General features: G+C 39.0%; 1 protein-coding gene across 15 annotated transcripts in view; it reads right to left on the reverse strand.

Annotated features, from left to right (window-relative positions):
* Positions 1 to 22,602, reverse strand: part of EBF1 (EBF transcription factor 1) — a 281,895-nt gene that overhangs the window by 20,684 nt on the left and 238,609 nt on the right. For all 15 annotated transcript variants that reach the window (XM_075715910.1, XM_075715916.1, XM_075715909.1 and 12 more), the window contains one exon: positions 10,402 to 10,490. In XM_075715910.1, the coding sequence (XP_075572025.1) occupies positions 10,402 to 10,490 (89 nt within the window). The remainder of the gene's footprint in view (positions 1 to 10,401; positions 10,491 to 22,602) is intronic.

The following is a 22,602-nucleotide window of genomic DNA, read 5'->3' on the forward strand; positions in this document are numbered from 1 at the left end:
TGTTCTGTGGAGAGTGAGTGCATAAAAATGTTGAAATAGAGACTGGAATAATGTTGGTGGGTTATTATTACAGTTAAAACACTGCTCAGTCATAACCTCTACAAATGACTACTTTCACTTACATTTTATCATCGGTATAATTAAAAGAAGTCTCTTGAAAGGGGCATTCTCATTACAACGAAGGACCACTTCAGACCCAATTGAAATGAAAAGACAGACCATAGATTAGGTGTAGATACCAAGTGGTAATTTCTAGGGAAGCATAAAATGCCAAATGTGTAACAATTATATTTTATAACTATGTGTTCAAAGGACTTACAGTATTTTATTGTACAAAGAGGCTTTGGCTCAGAAAGACTACTTCAGTGAAGTGCCTCCTAGCATATATTCTAAAAAAATTTCAACTTTCTTATCAGAAACAAAAGGTGTTTGTTCCTGATACTATTATTTTTAATTTACAGACTTAAAAATTCAGCTGAAATTATCCAAAGCAAGTATAAATGTTGAATAAGTATGTAATTCAGAAATTAAATTTATCCAACAATTCACAGAGATAACACTATCTTTCTGTGTACACCTACACAATGTAAAAGTAGGCACATCATTTTACACAATCTAAAGCTCCTTTTTCAGTGGTGAGTGAAAAGATTACCATTGTGACTACACCAACATATTTTATAGAAATGCTTCAAAACTCACCACTGATTTTTCAAAATACATCAATATTTCAGTAACTTTTTTGATCATCAAAAACTCTTAGCTCTCATGCTAGTTTAAAGCTGAAAAAATGAAAGAAAATTCAGATTATCAAAATATTAGTATTATTTTTTTCCTATTTATTAAAAAAATACTTTTTACACACATTTTATTTGTCAGAAGTTCACATTTGGAAAAATTAAGCACCTCTGTTCTGTAAAATGTTAGGACTTCAAGAGACAAGATGCTATGTCCAGATGAAATGATCAATATAGCATTATTAGTAAAGACACTTAGGTCATCCTAAAGAAAAAAATTAACAAATTCCAAAATTTCTGTAACTTAGATCTCTTGTAAGAGATGAACAAAAAATGTTTTACATATATGTGGCACTACTTTAAAAAATTCTTCTGTGTTTTGTTTTCATTCTCCTCTCAGCAAGCATATAATTTGTCATCTATAGTCACAAATACATTCCGAAGCATTCTTTAAAATAAATCCAAAATACATATCCGTGTTTATACAAGTAGCATGAGATTGTATGCTATTGTACTTAGAGGACATTTCAGCCCTGTTGAGTTATACCAACATAAGTTACATGATTGACTTTTACAACAGAAAGAAAAGGTTGTACTCAAACAACTGTTATTGCCTCAATGGAAAAAAAAAATCAATGAAAGTAAAATGAACAAGAGATTTTGTCTGAGTTGCAGTTAATACTACTGAAGAGCTATGGATATTAAAAGGTCAACAAATAAATTAGTCCAAGTGTTATGAAATGAATGATTTGGCTTATAATTGTATTGAGTGCAAATTGTTCACTGCCTATTAGACCAGGTAATTTTAACCATGGTGCCTCAATTACTGTTCCATAAGCAATAATATAGTTGTAAGAGCCACTGGTTCGATCGAGTGACCTATGAGACATGCCAGGACAGCTGACTTTGCTATGACGGATCACTGAGCCTGATCTCCAAATGGTGCCAAACCTTCCCTTCCCGTGAGGAGAACTCATAAAAGAAACATTACTGCTTGATTCATTTTACCAAAATGTTTGAGTTTTCAAGTGTCAGCAGTTGAGTATAGATTGTGAAGCCCTGTATTTCTTAGAAGAATTACGACAACAGGCATCCTATTGCTTCCAGCGCTCTCTGCTAAATGGCATCATGATGGTTAGGAGGATGCTTTTTCTGCTACTCAATTGGACTGTGTTGTGAGAAATACATGGCAATCATATTTTACATCACCACGTAAACCACTGCATAACACCTAAAACTAGGCTAGAAATGGAAACTGTAGGTGAGATTATAGACATTACTTCACCCTTCTGCAATGCTCTGCATTCAAAGATCTCAAAGCACCACTTTAATGGGAACAAATTAAACTTCACAACATACTTTCTTGGAAAATATTCTCTCTCCCCATCTTCATCAGAGACAGCCTTAAAGAGTAGCTGTTTGGCTGAAGTCACAATGGTCTATGGTTACAACCAAGGCAAGTTTTGCAGCGTGAGGTAATACCTTTTATTAGACCTGCTGATACAGGCAAGAAAAGGTACAGTCAGCATGCAGAAAGCAAGGCTTGGGCACCCAAAAGCTTGTCTGGTTTTTTCCAGTTATATCAGTTAGTCTAATATAAGATATTACTACTCCCTACAAATCCTGATAGCCTTAAACAGGGAAAAGAAATTAATCTGATATTGCTTTCATGCTATGAAGTAACATACATGGCACTTCATGAGGAAGAAAGGCAGCAGCTGCGTTTTCCCTTTGCTCCTAAGGGCATGGTGTTCCCTGTGAGCCAGGGCTCGAAATACGGCAATAAAGGTCTCACCACACTTCGCACAGGACTCTGCCTTAAAGGACCGTAACTACGCAGTGACTACGCATATCTGCTCTCTGCCCATATATAAAATAACTGAAGATGTAAATGCAAATCCTGAATTATCAAATAATCTGTGCAGAAGAAACCACAATAATAAAAGCCTAATTAGAATAGATTGTACCACATACAACCAAATCCTGTTTATATTGTCACTCTGCTATATTTTTGATAAAGCGCTACATTCAAATAGTCTATTGGCAGGGTGATTTTCCATTTCATCTCTCCATTGAGCAAAGAAGTGCCACGTGACTGAAGTCTGAATTTCAATTTCACCAGCATACAGTTGAACTGAATATTATTTGGCACAATACAGTGTACAACTGAGCCACTAAATGGCTGATTTACTAAATTATTATTAGATGAGCTCTTGCTGTTCCAAGTGAAAGTGCAGTCACTGTCTCTCTTCATGGTGTGTTCAAATTGTTCTGTGTTTAAATATTCAGCATGAGGCTAATGTGAACTGATGAACTGAGACTACAAACATTCACTTTCCATACAGACAGAGAGACAGAGATGCAACATATTATGTGGCCTGCGGAGGTGAAAATGATTTATATTTAAGGATGCTGCTGCCTACTTCCATTACTATAAGATATTCTTAATTAGCTTTGTGTTTGATTCAGGAGTTTGGAAACATAGCTAAAATCAGCTCCAAAACTGAACTAGCAGTGTGGCTATGGAGGTTTCAGAATCCCAGTGAAGCGGTACTTGAGCCTGGATCTCTGTCAATAAAGTGCATGAGCTGTCACCACAGTTTCATACTTTACTACCTTTAGTATTTGAGTTGCAACTTAAAAATATCACCTGCAATTCTGACCTCAGCATCAGAAATCCTAGGAAATACAGAGGACTGACCACGCTGTGTGACTCTACAACTTTTTGAGGTGGAGGGAGATGGGGAAAAAGGAAAAAAAAATTTTTTTAAAGGTTAAAAAAAAAAAAAGAAAATTTCTTTACTGCCACCTGCTGGAGTTGACAATAACCCTTTGTCATACTAAAAGAACAAGCATCTTCACTTAGAGGACAGTTATGGCAAGCATTTAAAATACTGTGATCCCAGACACTTACAGTAGATTAGAATTTTTTATTGGTGCTGTGTTGCCATAACAACATAAAGACAGCAGATGACTTAAGCTAAGCTTGCAAAGCAAAAGGCTGCTCATCTGGCAGTTAAAATGAATACAGTTCACTTCACAAGTTCCCCATATGGACCCTTAGTGTATGGTAATGAGGATACCATATGGTGGGAGAAAATGCACAGAGAACAATTGTGCTCTACTGGATGAGTGAAGTGAGCAGGAAGTTATGAGGAAACGCAGGAGAGAGATTTGTGCATGTGCTCTCTAACTCAAGGGTTTCTTTCAGAGGGGGGTTCTCTCTCTTCTTAATCTTCTTCTTAATATATACATGCATAGAAATGACAGAGAAACATATTGTACATTTTGCAACATCATTCATCATAAACTGTCAGCTGTGTTTGTAAATCAGCTTGGTAAGATCTTATAAATTTGTAATTCTTAAAAGGTAAAAGTGCTAAGTTTTTAGACAAAGTGCAGGAAAATTTAAGCACTTCTGACAAGTAGAAACATTAGTGGTAATCATTTTAAAAATGCTTGCATCTTTCTGCCTGCATGTTTAGCTGTAAATAATGCCGCAATGAATAAAAGCTTTAAAAAGGGGAGGGGAGGATGAAATGGAATAAATATTTTTTATTTCCAAAAGGATAAAAAGTAATAGTTGATCAGAACCACATGCGTGCAAGATTCTGTGGTAAATGTACATATGCTATACAGTACGCTGTACTAACCAGATCCTAAACCTGGTAAGACAGCTTGCTAAAGGCTGCAAAGTCAATTTTGTACTACACATGCTTCATAAAAGATGAATATAAATGCATTAGTTAGACACGGTGAGCTAAATTAGAAGGTCAGGCAGGGCTGGAAGGGCTGAAATATCACACAACCAATGACTGTAATTACTCTTTTTTTAAGTCTATTAAGTGGTGTTGTTCTATCAAGGCTCAGGGGTATAGGACATGAAGTACAAGATAAAGTAATGTGTATTTATTACTCCCACGGGATCAATTTACTAGATATTTTCAGCTCCATGGAGCAAAATACACAAATGCAGCCTTTGTTACTTTCTTCAAACTGTGGCTTTTTCCTTCAGAAGCTCTGCTCCTTGAAGGGACTGTGTCTACCTGTTTGGTATCTTCCTGCCATCCTCGGTTAATTGTTGTATTTAAAAACAATAACACTAAGGATACAGGAATAGAGAAATGCGGGGATCCCTCTTACAGGATGTTCAAACAAGTGGTTCAAGTTGCTCAGATGGAATGTGCAGACTAGAAAATCCAATCCCAGGCATGATTTTTACCCCAAGGCAAAGCAGAAAACTGGAATGGAGAATGGTGCAGAGCTCTTGTCATCATGTTAGCCCTGATCTATTAAAAGTTTTGTCACAGATTCTAAATCTGCTCTAATCATTAGCTGAGTAAATGCTGACCCACTTATAAAGAAAACTCACTGAAATGTGTATGCGCACTCTTGACCTTCAGAAAGGAAAGGGCTCCTTGCCAGCCATTTGTATGTGGTTCTGCCCTTCAGTGAGCAGTGTGGCTCTGTCTCTTAGCTCTCTCTCATTTCAGACTCTTTGCATATTCCCAGACATGCCTCTGACATGCACCACCCCATAAGGGTGATGCTTTCATAGCAGCCTCAGGCATCTTGGTTGTCATCTTCTCAATAGCTTTGAAACTCTCTCCCTGAATATTTTCAACAGGATAAATTGAAAACCAAACCCAAAAAACCCAAACAAGCCCCTCAACCGACTAAATTCCCAAATTGTTAGGAAATGAAAAAACCCCAGCTGTTAACGGTTCAATACCAACCTCAGCTCTGGTCTCACATTCCTATAAATTTCACAGTACAGTATAGAAACCACCAAGCACATCTAATGCCCTCCTTACTATACAGACGAACTCCCACAGCTCCTCTTCACATGCTCCCCCTTCCTGCCCATACTTAGTAAAAAAGTTTTCTAACAACCCTCTTGTTATACTGGGTGGAAAAAAAACCCAAAATATGTGTTTTCTTAGCTGAAAATTACTAACTTAGGTTAAAATACAGTATCTTGATTTAGCAGATGGAGATCCATTCTGGAATTTCCATTGGGTCTGTCTGAAGCAGCAAACCTGAGTTGCCTTGTCTTCATTGCTATTTTAACCTCCACTAGCAAGCCTGGGCCAACCCACCCACATTTAGCAACAACCTTTATTTGCAATATAAACAATACCCATGTCACAATGGATAAAGGGCAGATCTGTGAGATTTCATATGGGAAAAGATAACTGCTTTTGCCAGCCACTGTTTCCTAATAACCATGTCTTCTATTAATGTCCTAAACGAGGAGATGAGATATGTCTTGGGGGCGTCTAATGACTGACCAGAGAAAAGGAGCTGAAGGGAAGGTGGAGCCTGGTTATGTGTGCTCTCCACTCAGCAGGGAGGCCCCTGTGTGCTAGAGAGAGAGAGAGGCTCCACTTTCATCTACATGAAGAGACACCAGAAGTAAGAAGAGATAAGGGGTCTCCTAGAGAGAGCATTTAAGTCACAGACTGGGAGGGAGAGGACATCAGATGACGGAGAGGGTCAATGCAACGACTTGCTTCTCAAACACAGAGTGAACAATCTTGTGCTTAATTTAAATACAAGTGATGAGTTGTAAGAGTGGTGAAAATGGCAAATAAATTCTAGGAAATTGCATATAAAGAGGAATCGTTGTTATTAAATCATTTAGGATGGATGTGTTTCAAATCTAGCTCACAGTTGAAACGGTTTTACAGCTATAGCTGTGGAGTTTTAACAAAATTGCAGAATCGCAATGTATCTGCCAGGGATTTACTTTAAGGATTGTAGGGTAGTTACATGAATGAACCTCAATATACTCAACATGTTGTTGTGAACTGGACTTTTTCTGATTTCCACAGTAGTTATGTATGCAAGAACCAACAACATGTGTATTTGTGTGCACATATGCAAACACATGAGACAGAAATTACACACACACATGCAGGCTTATTCCCTAGCTCCACAGGCAGGCTTCCTACAGACTACTCCTACAGGACAACGATACTATTTGTTAACATTAGCATCATGGTATTTCTTTCCACTTCTCCCCAGAGATCTCTTGTTTCCTCTGATCTGCCTCCTGTCTGTATTAGAAAGGAAAGACTATACCACCCAGCACACTCCTGGTACTTGATCTCACTCCAAGCTTTGGGTGCTAATCCCACCACCTCTGTACTGCCTGTCTCTCCTCTTGGTGCATGTGTTTGTGCGTGTGTGTGTGTGTATGTATAGACATGAACATCTGCTAGTGACAACCCTACATTGGCTGCTTTCCCTGACCTGCTTTGTACAAGAAGGGAACAGGACTCTGGCCCATAGCTGGCTCCATAGCCCAGCTGCCAACATCAGCTCCCATTCTTTTTTCTCAATAAACTATATATTGCATTTCCACTTTAAACACATCTCTACATCAACTGTCAGTCTAGCAGTCCAAAGACCCTAGTTCCCAGGTGTTCCCCTTCTCCTCACTATGGGAGGACTTTCTCCACTGGAATTTGGCTACTGACGCACTGGGAGACAGAAAAAAAGATTCAAAATCTGGCTTTTTTTCTTGGCCTACTTCCAGCAGATAGCTGGACCATTTCAAAACATTCATCCCAAGCATGAACAATGAGCACTTCTGAAAATACTGGTTCTAAACTAGTGGAGATCAAACTTCTCAGGTAGCCTCAACGGTTTCAGAAATGCCTGTTGACACAGATATGGCTGTTAACTCCTCAGCTCTGGATGGTAGAGCATGTTCTAACACTCACTTGATGGCCTCAACAAGTCTCCTCGACTGCAGGGGTAAGTCACACAGCAGAATGCTCTTGTTGGACCATGGGAAGGACCTCATGCCTTTATGAACACAAAATTTATCACCATTTCTGTTTCTTGAAAGATCTCCAATTCATCAGTAATGTTTCGGTGGAATAATGGCCACAAACCCTAGTAGAAATTATAGAAATGGGTTTTGTTGTATTTATTTAGTGCATAAGTACAAGCTTTCTAATGAACAGAAAGTGAGGATGCACTGGCAGGACAGTGGGGAAAATGGAGGAAAGGATACTGAAAGCTTTGAGTACTGCTCTCCTCTCTGCTGTCTCACTCTCTGTCTCTCTCATACATTTGCCCTCTCTGCCTGTGGTTCCACTGTGGAAGCCATATGGCTTCCAACTCTCTTTTAAGTAGCCACTGAGAATTGACTATAGTGGAATACTGCCAAAGCCCTTCCTGGTTTAATGACATGGGGAAGAGCGCTGTGCGGTGCTCACCCAGCACAGAGACTCGCTGTGTCCTTGATTATGATCCTGGAGCCAGCAAGCGATGCTGGGAATTGAACCATCAGTGCCTCAAATACAGAAGTCGACATGTGCCAACCCCTGCTGCATTCAGCCTCTGTGTGTGGCATATTAATGAGACTTGAACTTGAGGTCCAACCTTCAAGCTTGCACAGAAGGAATTACCCAAAGACAAAAAAAAAGGTCCTCTTCATCCTGATTCCCTCTAACCTTGCATAGTGATATGAGTTTCTTCACCGAGTTTGTTCAGTCCTTAAGCAGCAACTTTTTTTTTTTTTTGGCCATCACATCATACTTCTGCATACATAACCACAATTTCCCTTGATTTAAAAATTTGAAAACATAGCTTGAAAAGAACAAACAGAACAAACACATTAAGCCAAGAGGGTATATAAGGGGACAGATGACTCTGTACTAGCCCTCATTCTCACACCCTATCCATAAATACCTGCTAAATGCTGGAGTCAGGATATGGAGCTAGATGGAGCTTTCTGCTGCCTGTTTTTATACCCCACTACACTAGATAGCAGGAACGTGTGGTTATCAGTGTGGTAACAGTCTCAGTCTAAATGGGAAAGAGGAGGGTGCTCAGTCCTGTAGCTGCATTCCCATACCAGCACAAAGAGCATTGCTGGGGACCCCCTCAATGCCATGGGTGTCAGAAAGGGAGCCCAATATCTGTGGAAGTTGGTGATGCACTGCAACCCCCAGCTGCATAACCAGTTTGGAATTGCCTGTTTTTATTCTACTTGAATTTCCTGATTTAGAGGAAAGCCATCTACTAGTCAGCTGGAACATTGGGACATTTGCAGCATGTCTTTTGGGCCTTGCAAATGCCTGGTGCATAGTGAGGGTTGGTCTCTTATTTTCTGCGAAACAATTTTTCTCCACTTGCACATTTGGCAGCAGGGGTACGATACAGATGAAAGAGCCCCTACAGAAGGATGGTCTCTTTCTTTGGAAAGGGTTGCACCTCTGGAGGGAAATTTGACAACCTATGAAAGCTGTGTCCTGCTGCAAATCTGTCCAAAAGTCAGAGAAAGGGACAGCTTGTAAAGGGTGAACAGAGCCAATGTAAAATGTAACACTCCAGGACAGCATGTTTCTCTGGTGGTAAGATGGAAGGACAACACACCATCGACCCCGAAACCACAGTCTACAGCCTTCCTAGGCAAAGATAAAAGATTTAATGAGCCTGTGAAAAAGTCATATAGTGAATTTTATTTCTGTTAAGAAATAAAACCAAATAAGCTATGGTGTTCATGAAATCATCTCACCTTTGAAGCGCTTTAGAAATTTAACTAATCAAAGCCCACAACAATCCTTGATGAAAGCCAACTGACAGCTCAGGAAGCTACGGAAGAAAGGTCACAAGATTTACCCACTCACAAAGGCTATACTGGACTTGCATTATTTGAGGGATCTGACCTAAGGCATCAAAGCCCAATTTGTTCTATGTCTCAGGTCTGCAAATTCACATCTTCCTTTCCATAAGTCAAAGGCGGTGTTCTTCAAATACACACACTTGGCCTATTTGACTCCCCAACTCACTCACTAATAGCCATGATACTAGAGCAGATAAAACATATGGTGGCAGTTGGTCACACAGAGTGACTGCAGTTCACGCATGCTATTGCTCAGAGCAACACTTTGTCAAATACCCCACCTCTTTCTCTAGTATATCACAAAATTGGCCGCAAATTCTTGCCAGAGAAAATACAGGATGGCAACGAAGCAAGAACAGATGAGTGCAGACCCGGACAGTGTTTTCACAGTACGAGAAAGAAGTGCTAGAAGCCTATGTGAACTATTCTGTTTCTTCCTTATCTTTTACTTAACAGAAATCAACAAAAAACTCCTATTAATTTTCATGGGAACGAACATCAAATCTATTCACTACCATTGTGCTAATTATTTCAGCAATCCTGAAATAAAGCAATATATAATAATTATTATCCAATACCAATACATCGTGCAGCAGCAGTGGACACACATTCCCTGAAGATCCAAGTAACTTGATTTTATCAGTGGTGAAGTTCTCAAAATCATAATGGCAAGTACTACTGTGATACCAAAACCAAGAAACATCATTCTTCTATGAATAAGCTGCTCAGGTTCCAAAATACCAACCAAAAACATGTTCTTTGTTAAGTATTTCAGAACACAGAGTAAGATTTACTTTTAAGCAAGGCAAGAGCTGTTTGAGTTAGCTGTGACTCAGAAAGTCACAGAAGTCTCTTAAGTCTACAATGAAAGTTGTTGATTGGGCTTTATCGGTCATGCCTGTTTCAGCTTATCCGGGTTGGGTACCAAACCGGGACCATTACATTTACAGCGTCTTGCACTTTCAGACAAAAACATGCAGTAACCAGCTTTACCATATTTAATAAAACAATAAACTTTGTGCTGACCTTTGGCAAGCGTTCAGGGTCACCAGGGTGCCGGGGGATAACCTTCTGTAACCTTTGGAAACCATAGTCAATGGTGGGTTCATTCAGAGCTGAAACAACAACAAACAACATCGTGATGTGACAAACGCATAGCAAGCAGTCTCCGTTGCACTGTAACAATTGGCAATGCATTGCAAGACCAAGGAAGGATCACAGCAAAATCCCCTTTTACTGAAATCAGCACTGACTGTGAAGTCAAACGTTATTTGAGGTTGGTTCTGAGGCTTTGGTTCAAACAGTAATGCAAAGCTTCCTACTCGAGTTCCTAAAACAAGGTTGCTGAAAAATTTGGGGTGTTGCATACATCTTCCAAATAGGAAGGAATTATTATCTCTGAAAGCCGTGATGAAATTAATTTCATAAATACTTTGCACCTCATGTTTCATGTTGGTTTTTTCCTGCTTTCATATTATGAGGAAGGCCCTTTGTGATTGGAAGACAAAAGAAGTAACTATTAAGGAGTCTCCCTTGTTCCAGATTCTATTATACATTTAATATGCTCCATGTGCAATGATCACATATAATTTTGTTGTGAACTACAGGCATTTGTCTTGGCAGAGGCTTTACATTTTACTCATCGACACTGACTTCAGCAGCCCAGTTCAGGCTCTGATCAGCACTAAACAGATCCAAAAGACTTAATGAATTAAAAAAAAAAAAATCATCTATGTTTTTAGTTCATCTTTCCCCAGTCCTTCTCCAATAAAATGGAGTAAAGAAATGGTAGAAGTGGAACACTTTAATCTTCACAAAAATGCTGGTCTGCCTGCATTAATCAAAGCTCAGATTGTGCCAAGCCTTTAAGCACATGCTTATCTGTAAGCACATACTTAAACCCATTTGCTTTCAGCAAAGCAAATTTGAGCACATTATGTTTTTTATACGATTGCCTATAATTACAGGGGACTGCACTAAATGACCTTCTAGCTATGTTTCCAGTCATATGATCACTTTAAAACTCAGATGTTAGTGAGACTTCAACATGTGCTTAAAATTTCCTAAGTGCTTTCGTGAACTGGAACAAGAGTCAAGCATTCTCAAGCATCTCTAAACAGCAGCGCATCTTGACTCTCCCATGCCAACAGAGATGACGAAATTTTCCACAGCAATTTGTTTGCAATTTTTTTGAGTTAAATGAAAAAAAAAAAAATCCAATATGGATTTTTATATTTTCAGCCTTTTTTTTTAGTGGGAAGGAAATCTAATTTTTTTTTTTTTTTCATTTTTGGGTCACTTTAAAGTTTTTCTTATTTTATCTTAGCTTATTAATAGCAAAAAAAAATTATTTCTTGCATGAGGTCTGCCTGCTAAATTATGAATATAACTTGCACATCTATGATGGTTTTACTATGAACTTTATTACGTGGCTAGAATGATGCCACCTGATTCTTGCAAAGAGATTTAGCATCAAACTCTACCTCCCAGTCTCACTTGTGTAAGCACTCTCAAATGGCTCAGTGATGCTTATCCCACAGCAAGTTACACAACTCCATCAGTCTGATTGATATGGCACAATTTGTCCACACTTCCACCTTTTAAGTGAAGAGAACATTTTTTCATACTCCTAACATTAAAGATCTTCAGCCAGACCACATTGTTACCATGTAAGTAATATCTAATCCCTGGCTTGTTTTTAATTAATTGGTGTTCCATAAACAATCCCACAAAACAGTCCAGTTTTTAAAGAAACTGTTCTGTTTAAATTATTATTTTCAAACCACATTTCTACAGCAGATGGTCCTACTGGCAACCAAAGCGTCAGATTTTTATATACTCCTGGACCTTCAGTACATCCCAACTCCATGAGCAGGCCCAGCAATGCTACTGCAAATGGAAGCAGAAGGAGGGTTGTGTACAGGAATTCAGATCTACCCAACAGCAGCGAAACAGGAGTGTGCGGCTGATGGGGCCTGGCTGGAGAGTCACACAGCCCAGCAGAATCGCAACATTTCTCTCATACCAGAAAGGAATCTTCTGAGCATATCCTGAAATTACTGTTACAGTATTACGGTAACACCAGACTAGAAATCTTTCAGGATTTCACTTTCTGGACTACTGCCAGAAGTTTTTTATTGCCCCAGAGATCATGGCATCCCTCTAGACTCCTTGGGTTTTTTCATCCATTTCCCTTTATCAGGAATATCTGAAATTGATCTTTTATTTATGTTCAGGTCACTGTATGAAAGGGTTGAGAATAAGGCTTTTCCCCTGCTTGTGCCCTTTTTGGGTTTTGGATGGTTGGGCCTTTTTTCCATGTTTTCTTTCACACCCTGTCCACATGCTGTCCACTCTGTTGTGTAGTTTTGCAGAAAATATCACAGTACCTGGATTTGTAAACCCCCGGTTTCATTACCTTTGAGTTTCCTTACATGGCTTCTTATCATAGACCTGTTTAGTTTAGACCTTCTTCAAATTTTAAAATAAATTAATTTACTGTTATTTATATTTATTATCAAAATAGCTGTTCTTTGAGAAGATTTAAAAAAACCCCTACAGTTCTAATTTACATTTCTTTTGCAAATATGTTAGAAGATTTTAGCATGGTTCTGTCAAATGTATTTCTTCTCTAATTCAGTCTAGTTTATGGCCATTTTCCCTTTACATCCTTTGGGAAAGTAGTTACTAAATTCTGCAATATTATAAATGGAGGCCAGTTCTGAAATACCCCCAGAGATAGAAGTAATTTTCTCATATCTTCCCACACATTCAACACATTTGAAATCCACAGAGTATTTCCTGTGAGTATTTTCTGAACTAAATGACCAAAAAAAATGTTAATTTTATGGTCCAATCTCACAAGGCATCAAGCATCCTCTGAGAGATACTGAAAACTTTCTGCTTCAAATAGCTTCAGCTTTACTTTAGTGGTGGGGAGAGGCTGCACACAGCAATTTGTAAGATTGGGTCCTAAACTGTAGTTGTCAAATATCACTCATTAGTCTATAACTGTTCAACCTTTTCAATCTTAGACAAAATGAAAAAAAAGAAATCTTTAGCTGCCTGAACATCTAACCACAGATGGGACAATATAAGCCCTCCATTTCTCAGTTCATTTATAATCCAAGTCAAATGTAATTAGTCACATCTCAAAGAAAGAGCCCTGTTTAAATATTTAACCCCACCTTCAGCGTTAAGGCCACACCAGTTCCTGTGTCAGTAGCTGGCAAAACTAAAAAGAAAAGGTAATTTTCTGATCTCCAAGCATTGCAGAAGAGCCAGTGCTCAGGCCACCCTTCGTGGCAGCTAACATACAAGGTCAGATACCAGTTTCATGCAAGGTTTTGCCTCTGTCCCCAGTAGGTGCGAGCCTGGTCTCTGCCTTTGAAGTCCATTCACAATAACTCATTTCCCAGTGCTCTAATGCAAAGAATTTTTTTTTTCCATGATTGGAAAAAAAGAATCAATAAGAAAGACAAACTCTCTATTTGTGTTCTTGACATCCATACATTAAAAACAAGCTAACACATACTGTACTTAAAATGCATTCCCATTACCCTAAATTTTAAAAGTACTATTGAAAGTACTACTAACTTTAAAAAACCGTATTAAATTCAAATAGGTCCCAAGGCTAATGGAAGCAATTTGTATACCAACCCAAACTGACTGGCCCACTTTTCAAAATACAGGTATGATAATCTTGTGGTTTTAAAAGGACATTTAAATTGAAAGACTGTGAATTTAGTACATAATTATACCGATAGAACCCTTTAACTTGTCAACTTGTAAATCTAAAAGGCTATCAATCATTTCTAAAGAGGAAATAAACCTTAAAATTCTTTGATTGACAGTGCTTACTTTTTATGTGAAAAAAAAAGGAGTAAAGTGGCCAGAAATCCATTTACAAAAGTACATTGTTTTACATAGGTGAGTAAAAAGCCAATAATTACACCTCCAAAAGACATATAAATCAAAGTAAGTACTTTTCCCTCACTTACATATTTTAAGTTGCAGTAAACTTCAGGTAACTTTTTATTAAAATACTTTTCCAAATGCAAAGCTTATTGAAGCCATTAATAGAGTAGCATTTTCATTTAAGCTAATATAATCATTTTTGCAAATACAAGATTTAAGCCATTTTTCTCCTTCCAAACAATAAACTTTCAGCCTGTCTCTTGTGTGAATTAACTAAAATTACACCCAGGTGTACAAAATCTGTCTATCTATCCTAGTGTATGAGTTAAGGCACAATATTTATTATTCTTACCATTTTATGAATTACTTCTTAAACCCTTGAGGAAGAACTTTCTTTCAAATTAGACTGTAACAGAATAAGCCATGAAGCTCTTTATGCAGCAAGTCTAAAGCCATAACTCATAAAATCTAAGGCTTTTAATCAAGAAAATGCACAATGTCTATGGAAATAAGGATGCGTACATTATATTCATCTTTTCAAAGTCCAACTTATTTTTCAACAGAAATGCTGCTTCTGCCTCTGAGAAAAATGTTTCCACCATAACTATAATTTCAAATTCTGCACAAATAATTTTAATAACTACATGTAGCTAATCCACCATCTTTAAAAGTCTCTCTCTCTCTCTTTTTTTTTTAACTAGTCAGTGGAGGGCTTTTTTTAATATTTCACATAATGAATTCCTACTGTGTCAATAAAGCTTTGGTCGTTAATTGAATGACTGTCTGATGTATCTGAGAGAGGAATTTGTTTCTCTGGCCATGCTGCCAACTTACAGCAGAATGATCGACACTTAATATCTGCAATTAAAAGGACCTGTTCAAATATCATATGGAATTCGTAGCTTGGGGTAGTGCAGGAGAACTCTTCACCAAGGAAAACTCATTCAGTGAATGCAGAGGGTAATTGAATTAGACACATTTTAACATTATTATTCAAAGAAAAATAAACACACACTACATAGAAGCATTATGGAAATATTTCAAAACGTAAAACATATCCAGTTAATTTGTTTCCCATGCATTCATGGTTTCATTTATTCCTTTTATTTTATAGCCCTTGTTTCTTTTTCATTCTGTTTGACCCAAAACCAATGAGAAAGCAGCACTTAGACCTATGAACTTCCCATATGCTTTTCCAGTGGAAAAGGCTGCAATGAGAGCGAAAGGACACAGAGGGCTCAAATAACAAAAACAAAAAAAGGCTGAAGGCTACTAAACAAATTGGCCTCATGTCCACAGGTCGGACCATCCCTATCCCAGATGAGAAATCTGGTCTTGATTGTTTTAACTGAAACACCCAGGGAAAGGCTGCACATGGGAATTAAATGACCCACAGTGCTTTCTCCTGTGGTGCACCAGAGTCTCACTGCTTTTCTTGGAAGGCAGAGGCATCGTGGGGGAGAGTTTGAAGAAGGTAAGAATGACCTGCAGAAGTGCAGAGTTATAATGTCTTCAGATTATGTCCAGAAGGTTGTGGCTACAACAGTGGCTACAACAGGAAGATTCTTTAGACTCTACCTTAGTCTCTTCACAAATAATTTTTTTTAGAATTTGGCTCTAGAACAAAATTAGACACCTAGCGACAAGCCCTGAACTATAATGTCAAAGAGATGGGGCTGTGGGGTCTACAATGAGGTTTATTTGAGTTTTTTCCTGTCTGATGAGAGAAACTTCACCAAAACATGAACAGAGTTGACTCTGTGGCCAAGACACACAAAGTTACTGATCTCAACACCTTATAGCCACAAGAATATGAAGAAATCCATGCAAAAATGCTGCAGCACTGTCACAGCAATGAAGGCCAGGCCAAGAACACATTTAACATGTCTCTCTGTGCCCAGTTTAAACTGAATCAGAATATTTGAAGCCACAGAGAATGAACATTTTAAATAAAACCAAGGGCAGCTAGGAAGACAGACTCTTCAACAGGAGCCTTGCAATCATAGCATCTTCAGAGGCATTTTATAGCTAAGGACTTCGTTTCTCCTGGGCATTTGGCCTCTTCCTCCATCTACTCAGATGCCCACCTCTACAATCAGCTCTCTTCCTTTTTAATCTGTACTTCTGTCTGTATTTCCTCACTGCTGAGAAATAGCAGTATGGGGTGCAAGCGGCAACAACTGAGAGTAGTCACACGAAAGGTTGTGGCTTTCAACTCCCCACTCTTAGCGGGCATGGACTTTATGGAGATGGAAAGCAGGAGCTCCTGCCTCTTGTAGAGGCAAGATGCTGCCACGGAGCTGATCCAGGGTCTTTGCCTTTGCTAACAGCCTTTGGCTTCTGTCTCCAAGCTCTGTGTGATTTCTGCTAGAAGCCCCTGACTTTAACAAAATAAAATCTTGACTCTGGGAGATAGGGATAGGACAGGACAGACCATATTAATATAAAACTCCAGGTGCCAAAATGCCTTGCTGAGGCCCTGCAGTACAACAGTTCTGACAATGGACGATATTATAAAGCAACATCTTGACATGGCATGCTGTAAGCAAACCCTACCCAACAACTCTTATGCATAGTGGCCTCTTTATGCCTGCTCTACAAAGACAGCAAAAAAACCACTTCAAAACCCCACCATCAAATGAAAAAAAGTCTGTTTTGCAAATCTCCCTGCAAAGACTATTCCTTTGCTAATTAAAGACCATTAAATGAAAACATGCAAGCATTTGAGCTATTTGCTGTTGCTGTTGTTGTGAATTTGGCTTGCTTTTTATAAAGTTTCCTTTCCACTGACTTTCCCTGGAGTGTTTATTCCCACAAGCAATGGAAAACGGAAGCGGGTGGGACAGTGAGAGCCTGCACAGAAAGGTTTGAGCTAGAGAGGCCCTTCCAGTGCTAACTCAGAATTTCCTTGCTTTTCTGGTCTCAGTACTCCCTCACTTAAACATACTCTTGTGCATTGAATTTCCATTTTTAAAATCAAACTGTGACATGAAGTCATTTTTTTAATTAGAAATAGAAAGTGATAGAGATATCTGAAATGTAATTCCTATATTTTATTGCCATGTAATGCCCAAACAGACACCACGTGCATGTGCCAAGCAATAAAAATGCAGAGCTGAGTCAACTGATAAATCTAACGCCTAGATCTCTTGAGTTTCCCCAGTGACTGCTCTTTACTTGAACTAAAGATGCAATAGGCCAGCATTTGAGGCAGCTCCACTGTGTTCATCAGTGTTATTACAAACATGATAGACAGCGTGATATTTTCTTCCTGATAACAATTTTTCTCCAGCAACTAAGAACCAGAGGAGTTATTCCCTTCCCACCCGGCCCAGTCTCTGCAGCCAGTGGGGGTGCTGACGATGCAAGGAATGCATGTCTTGAGCCCAAATTTTTTTATGAAAGTTAAGGAATGAGATTACTAGATCTGTCTAGCAAGAAACACAAGTTGGTTTCTCAAAATACATTAACTCTGAACGTTCACTCTTAGCAACCTGCAATCTGGCTTGAAAAAAAAGTCAAACAATTTGTGAGCTTCACAGTTTCTTCTTCTTCTGACTGCACGGACCTCTTGTCTAATGGGGAAGATTTGGCCTTAAGGGAGTCCAAAAGAGAGTCCAGTTTCCGGCACTGGCATTTAAACATACCAATTTCAGAACAGGCTGGTAGAAATCACTGGGGATGTGTATACAGAGGGCCAGAAGGAAATTAATGCATGTTAGTTACTTTGTCTAGTCATCTAGGTTAATTGATACATCTTTGGCAGTCATTATAAAAAGGGAAAGAACAGCATTTACATGTGAATATTTTCCTATTTGTCAGACACATTCTGGTAATACACATGAGCATGCAGCAAAAAATTTACTGAAAATGGCTAGCTCTCAATGGATTACCCCTTCATTTAAATGAATAAACACGTGTACACAGACGCACAAGCACAAAAACGCATACAAGCCAAGATTTAAAATAATTGGTGCCTAAGGTTAGCTATAAGATCTGTATTTAGGTCTACTTAAAAACTTTGAAAAAACAAAGACATTGCATTTATTTTTAAACTGTTGGCTCAGAAACAGAGATGTACTATACAGAGTGTAGGAAATGCTGAAATGTCACCTCATGTAACCTTTTTTTTCGTCTTTTACTATGCATATTTTCAACATTTCTCCTTTACATGGACTCCTCAAATTCTACAATGTAGGTGCAGACACCTTTACAATTTTCACAGAGATAATTTTGTATAACATACAGGAATTTGTTTCTTTTTGTCACCCTTCACAAACTCCTTTGAGGTAGACAGCATTAAAAAATGTAACATGTTGGTATGCAGAAATATTTTCTTTTGAACCCTTTTGAAGCCTTCTTTTGAATCCCTCTCTCTCTCTTTTAACCCTGCTATTTCCCATCTTCTTTTCAGATTATTAAAAAAAAAAATTATTACCAATGAAAAACTCAGTGTCCTGTCTGAATGCCAAAGCCATTCCTATCAGAAAGCACCTTAGCCTAAATTTGGCAGTTCCTCAAAATTGTAGACTTCTGATGTGCAAATGCACATGGTCAAAGTAAAAAGAATCTTCAACACAGAAAATCAGAAAAACACTGGCTATCACATCCGAAATCTCTGCAAATGAGATTCACAGAGAAATACAAGTAGAGCTGAATCATAAAAATGAGATGAATTGTGCCTAGCTGTAACAAACGTTATAGGTGTGATATTCTTGGGACTGACCTCCTGTGAGGTTTAATTTAGGTTTTTAATCCCTCTCTATAACTAAGCTTAAATCTCTTGAGAAAACAATAGTTTCCAAACATCTTTATTTCTAAACATTAGCTTTGATTTGTCTACATGAAATTGCGATAAGGCTACTCACTCGAAAGCAAAAGGACTATTTTGGCTATGTCCTCAATGATGCAGCAAATTGTTTAAAATTAAAATAGTTGGGTTTGTTGTTTGCTAGTTTGTAACATTTAAATAGAAATGTGTAATTTGAGAGCTCTCGGTACTCTCTGATTTTAGCAGCAGTTATATCACCTGCTCCTATAATAGTTGGGGGGGGGTTGCAAAAATTTTGACAATAACTGTTATCAAGGGTAAAAAAAAAAAATCATACCAGCCTGTCTGATAAACATGTTTCCCTGCCCTCACACCCCAGTGAGCACTGTGACACTATACTTTTATCATCTAGTGTGTGCTCAGAATGAGCTTAGAACAGCAATTGCCAGGAATAGGCAGGCGATAAACTGCATTGATTTAACACATCTTGTTTTCAATCATGCTCGGATTTTCTGAGCACGCATTTTTCCTGTACTCCAGCTTGTAGCTTTTATCTGACGAGCTGATCCCTTTTCACTGGAAAATGAAAAGGTCGCACAATAAGACACGGTTTACTGGAACTTGAGCACGCACCAGGGAAAGTATTTTAGATAAATACTGTCAGACATAGTGGAGCTGAATTTCAACAACACAATTGCTAAACAACAATACTTATTACTCTCTAGAACAAGCCTACAAGCAACTTATGGCTCACAGCAGGGGAGATCTCAGAGTTAGGCTCAATAGTTAAAGAAACCTTATTCAAGCCTGTTTAAAGATGCAGTATTGCTTTTGCCTTACATGCACCAACTAGCCATACCTCAGGACCAAACCGAACGCCTCCTCAGTTGCTTTCCTAGGTAATTTATAAATGACGGAAAACCATATTAATGACTTTACTTTTTCTTTGTTTGGCAGAAAAGTGATTGACTACGTGCTTGATTTAATTTAATCAAAGGAGGTACCGGGTGGTGGTAAAAAGAAAATTATCCATATGTGAAAGTAATTTAACTGAAACTAATTAATTAACCAAGGTGAGTTGCTGAGGAGAACAGTAAACAAGCAAAGAGTAATATTGCATGACCCATCTACCAATGTCCAAGGTACAGTAGGCTCATAACAATAATTCTAATTTATTTTTCCCCTCCCTCTGAAGTGACTGCAATGGTCCTGACCAATACAGTATTGGAAGCAAAATATCTTTACTTATTCCTACCAGAAGGGGCAAAGAAAACTTCCACTTTATTCTTTACTGCACTGATTATACCCAAGAAAAGATCTCACCAAGTAAACAGGGAACCTGACTTAATTTTCCTCCTCAGCCTAAGGGGACTAACACCCATTTCCCCGCACGGGCTCAGCTGCCAACCTGCAACCAAGGAGGGGTGATTCGCTCACGCCAGCTGCAGCCCCCTCCCGGCACCTCCTTCCCATGTTTCGTGTGTATGCATGCACATAAACAGAGTGTGCATGAGGTCCTCACCTACTCACATGTCAAGACAGTGCAGCACCTAAGCCTACCAAATCCACCTTGATTTTTTGCCTGGCAGCAGTCTTTCGAAACCAAACCCCAAAAAGGGGGCTTCCCATCCACCTCACCCCTTAGACTTTGGAAGAGATTAATCTTTGTCAGTGCTTCCCAGTCCACTCCCCTCTTCCAGCAGCCTTTCTCAGGAGAAGGACCCTGTTTTTCATGGACCTCAAACAGCCCCCAGACCTCCCCCCTTCATTTACAGGTATTTCTGTACCAATGATGAAAAGCCAGCCCAGACCCTTCATTAATAACTTGGACTGTAAGTGAGAACAGCATGTTTAGGAGAGGGATTCCTGCAGCACAGCCTATTTGCTCTGGCAGCAGCAGGTTCACAGTGTTATTCTGAACATGCCATGCCCTGCTAGCTCACTTGTGTAAGCGCTCTTATGTGGCAAAAATATTGCAAATGGGTGATGTCCACAGGTGAAAGCAGTCCTTCCTGCCTTTTCTCTTCTCCCTGATACATCACCATTCATTTCTTTTGCTTACAATCCTATACAGTCTCTCAGTCTCTGCAAACATAAGATGGGGGTAAGAAACTCCAGCCCCTGGGTCCAATCTGCACTTTTGAAGAAAGCGGCCATGCTTCTCCAGGCAGCTGGTCACTAAGACAGTCAGCTGCTCGCTTCCCCTTAGCTGTAACAGTTAATGAGACACAGTGATACCACCTATTCCTTATGGAAGCTGCAATATAAAGGGAAGTCCCAAAACCAAAGTATCATCCCCACAAACATCCTTCCCATCTGTCAGCAATGTCAGTGCAAAGCTGGTGTGAAATATGTATGTTTTCCTTGCTTCTCCTGAACGTGCCTATTAGTCATTTAGGCCCAGCACAAACTCATCTTAAATTCACTTTGTCCAAGATCCTTAACCAGTATAAAGCAGAACCATTCTGTCAGTTTTTCTGAAACTATACTGATACTGGCTGGAAACTTTACTGGCTGTCGCTTAGTTTATATTTCGCATATATACATCAGATAGCCAAGCCTCCACCTCTAGTCTGATACATCCATCTTTCTCAGACATTCTGGTCACGTTGTAAGTCTTACAGAAAGAATATGGTAAATGTTATTTAAATTACATTTTGAATTACAATTTTAAATAAGCAAGTCACAAGCAAAGTGATAGACCTCAAGAAAAATATAAAGTAGAATCCAACTTTGCATGCAATGCCACTTTACATTCAGCCCCGTAAGCCTGTCTGCAAGAGAACTCATGCAAGTATCAATTTCTCCCTCTCACCTGGCAAGTTTTTTTGCTAGGTGAGGAAGTTGAAAATCCATGCTGCATTTTAGGGTTATCTCATGCAACACAGGCAGAATTCTGATATGTCTTCTTCATTAAGTGCTCATAATCCCAGAAATGAAAGTAACTCATTTCTTCCCAGGGTGCCTGTTAACTGAGAAACTCATCTTAATTGAATGCACAGATCAGTTAACCATCTTCAGATTCTCAAACCATTAGTGCCCCATTTGCACAGCAGCTCTGCTGGCAGGTCTTCTCCCACCACTGCGCCTAGGGGGGATCTGAGGTTCAGCAAAGGAGGGCAGGTGCTGGAGGCGATGAGCAAGCACCGTCAAGGGCTTACGCTCATGACAAAATGAGTGCTCTGGGGCCCAACAGGCCTTTGCTAAATTGTCGATGCTAGATCACCTTGCAAGTCAATTACAGAGAAATCAACAAATACTGCAGCTCTGCCCCCAAATACGAGTTAAGTAGCCTCCAAACATGCCTACAGAGAGATCACTAATCTGGAATCTGGAGCCTCACAGGCATAAGAGAAAAGGAAGTAAAAATAATTGCCTATATCACTCCCTTCGCATCTTGCCTCTCTCCCACCATCACAATTTCCCATCTAGAATATACTTGGTACACCAGTGAAGATGAGTATGGAAATTAAAATATCCCAGGTGCACACGTTCGCCTATAAAACTGATGCTTCAAAAAGAAACTGTAAAAGGCGAGG

This window comes from Pelecanus crispus, chromosome 8 (assembly GCF_030463565.1).
Source record: "Pelecanus crispus isolate bPelCri1 chromosome 8, bPelCri1.pri, whole genome shotgun sequence".
NCBI classification, from domain to species: domain Eukaryota; kingdom Metazoa; phylum Chordata; class Aves; order Pelecaniformes; family Pelecanidae; genus Pelecanus; species Pelecanus crispus.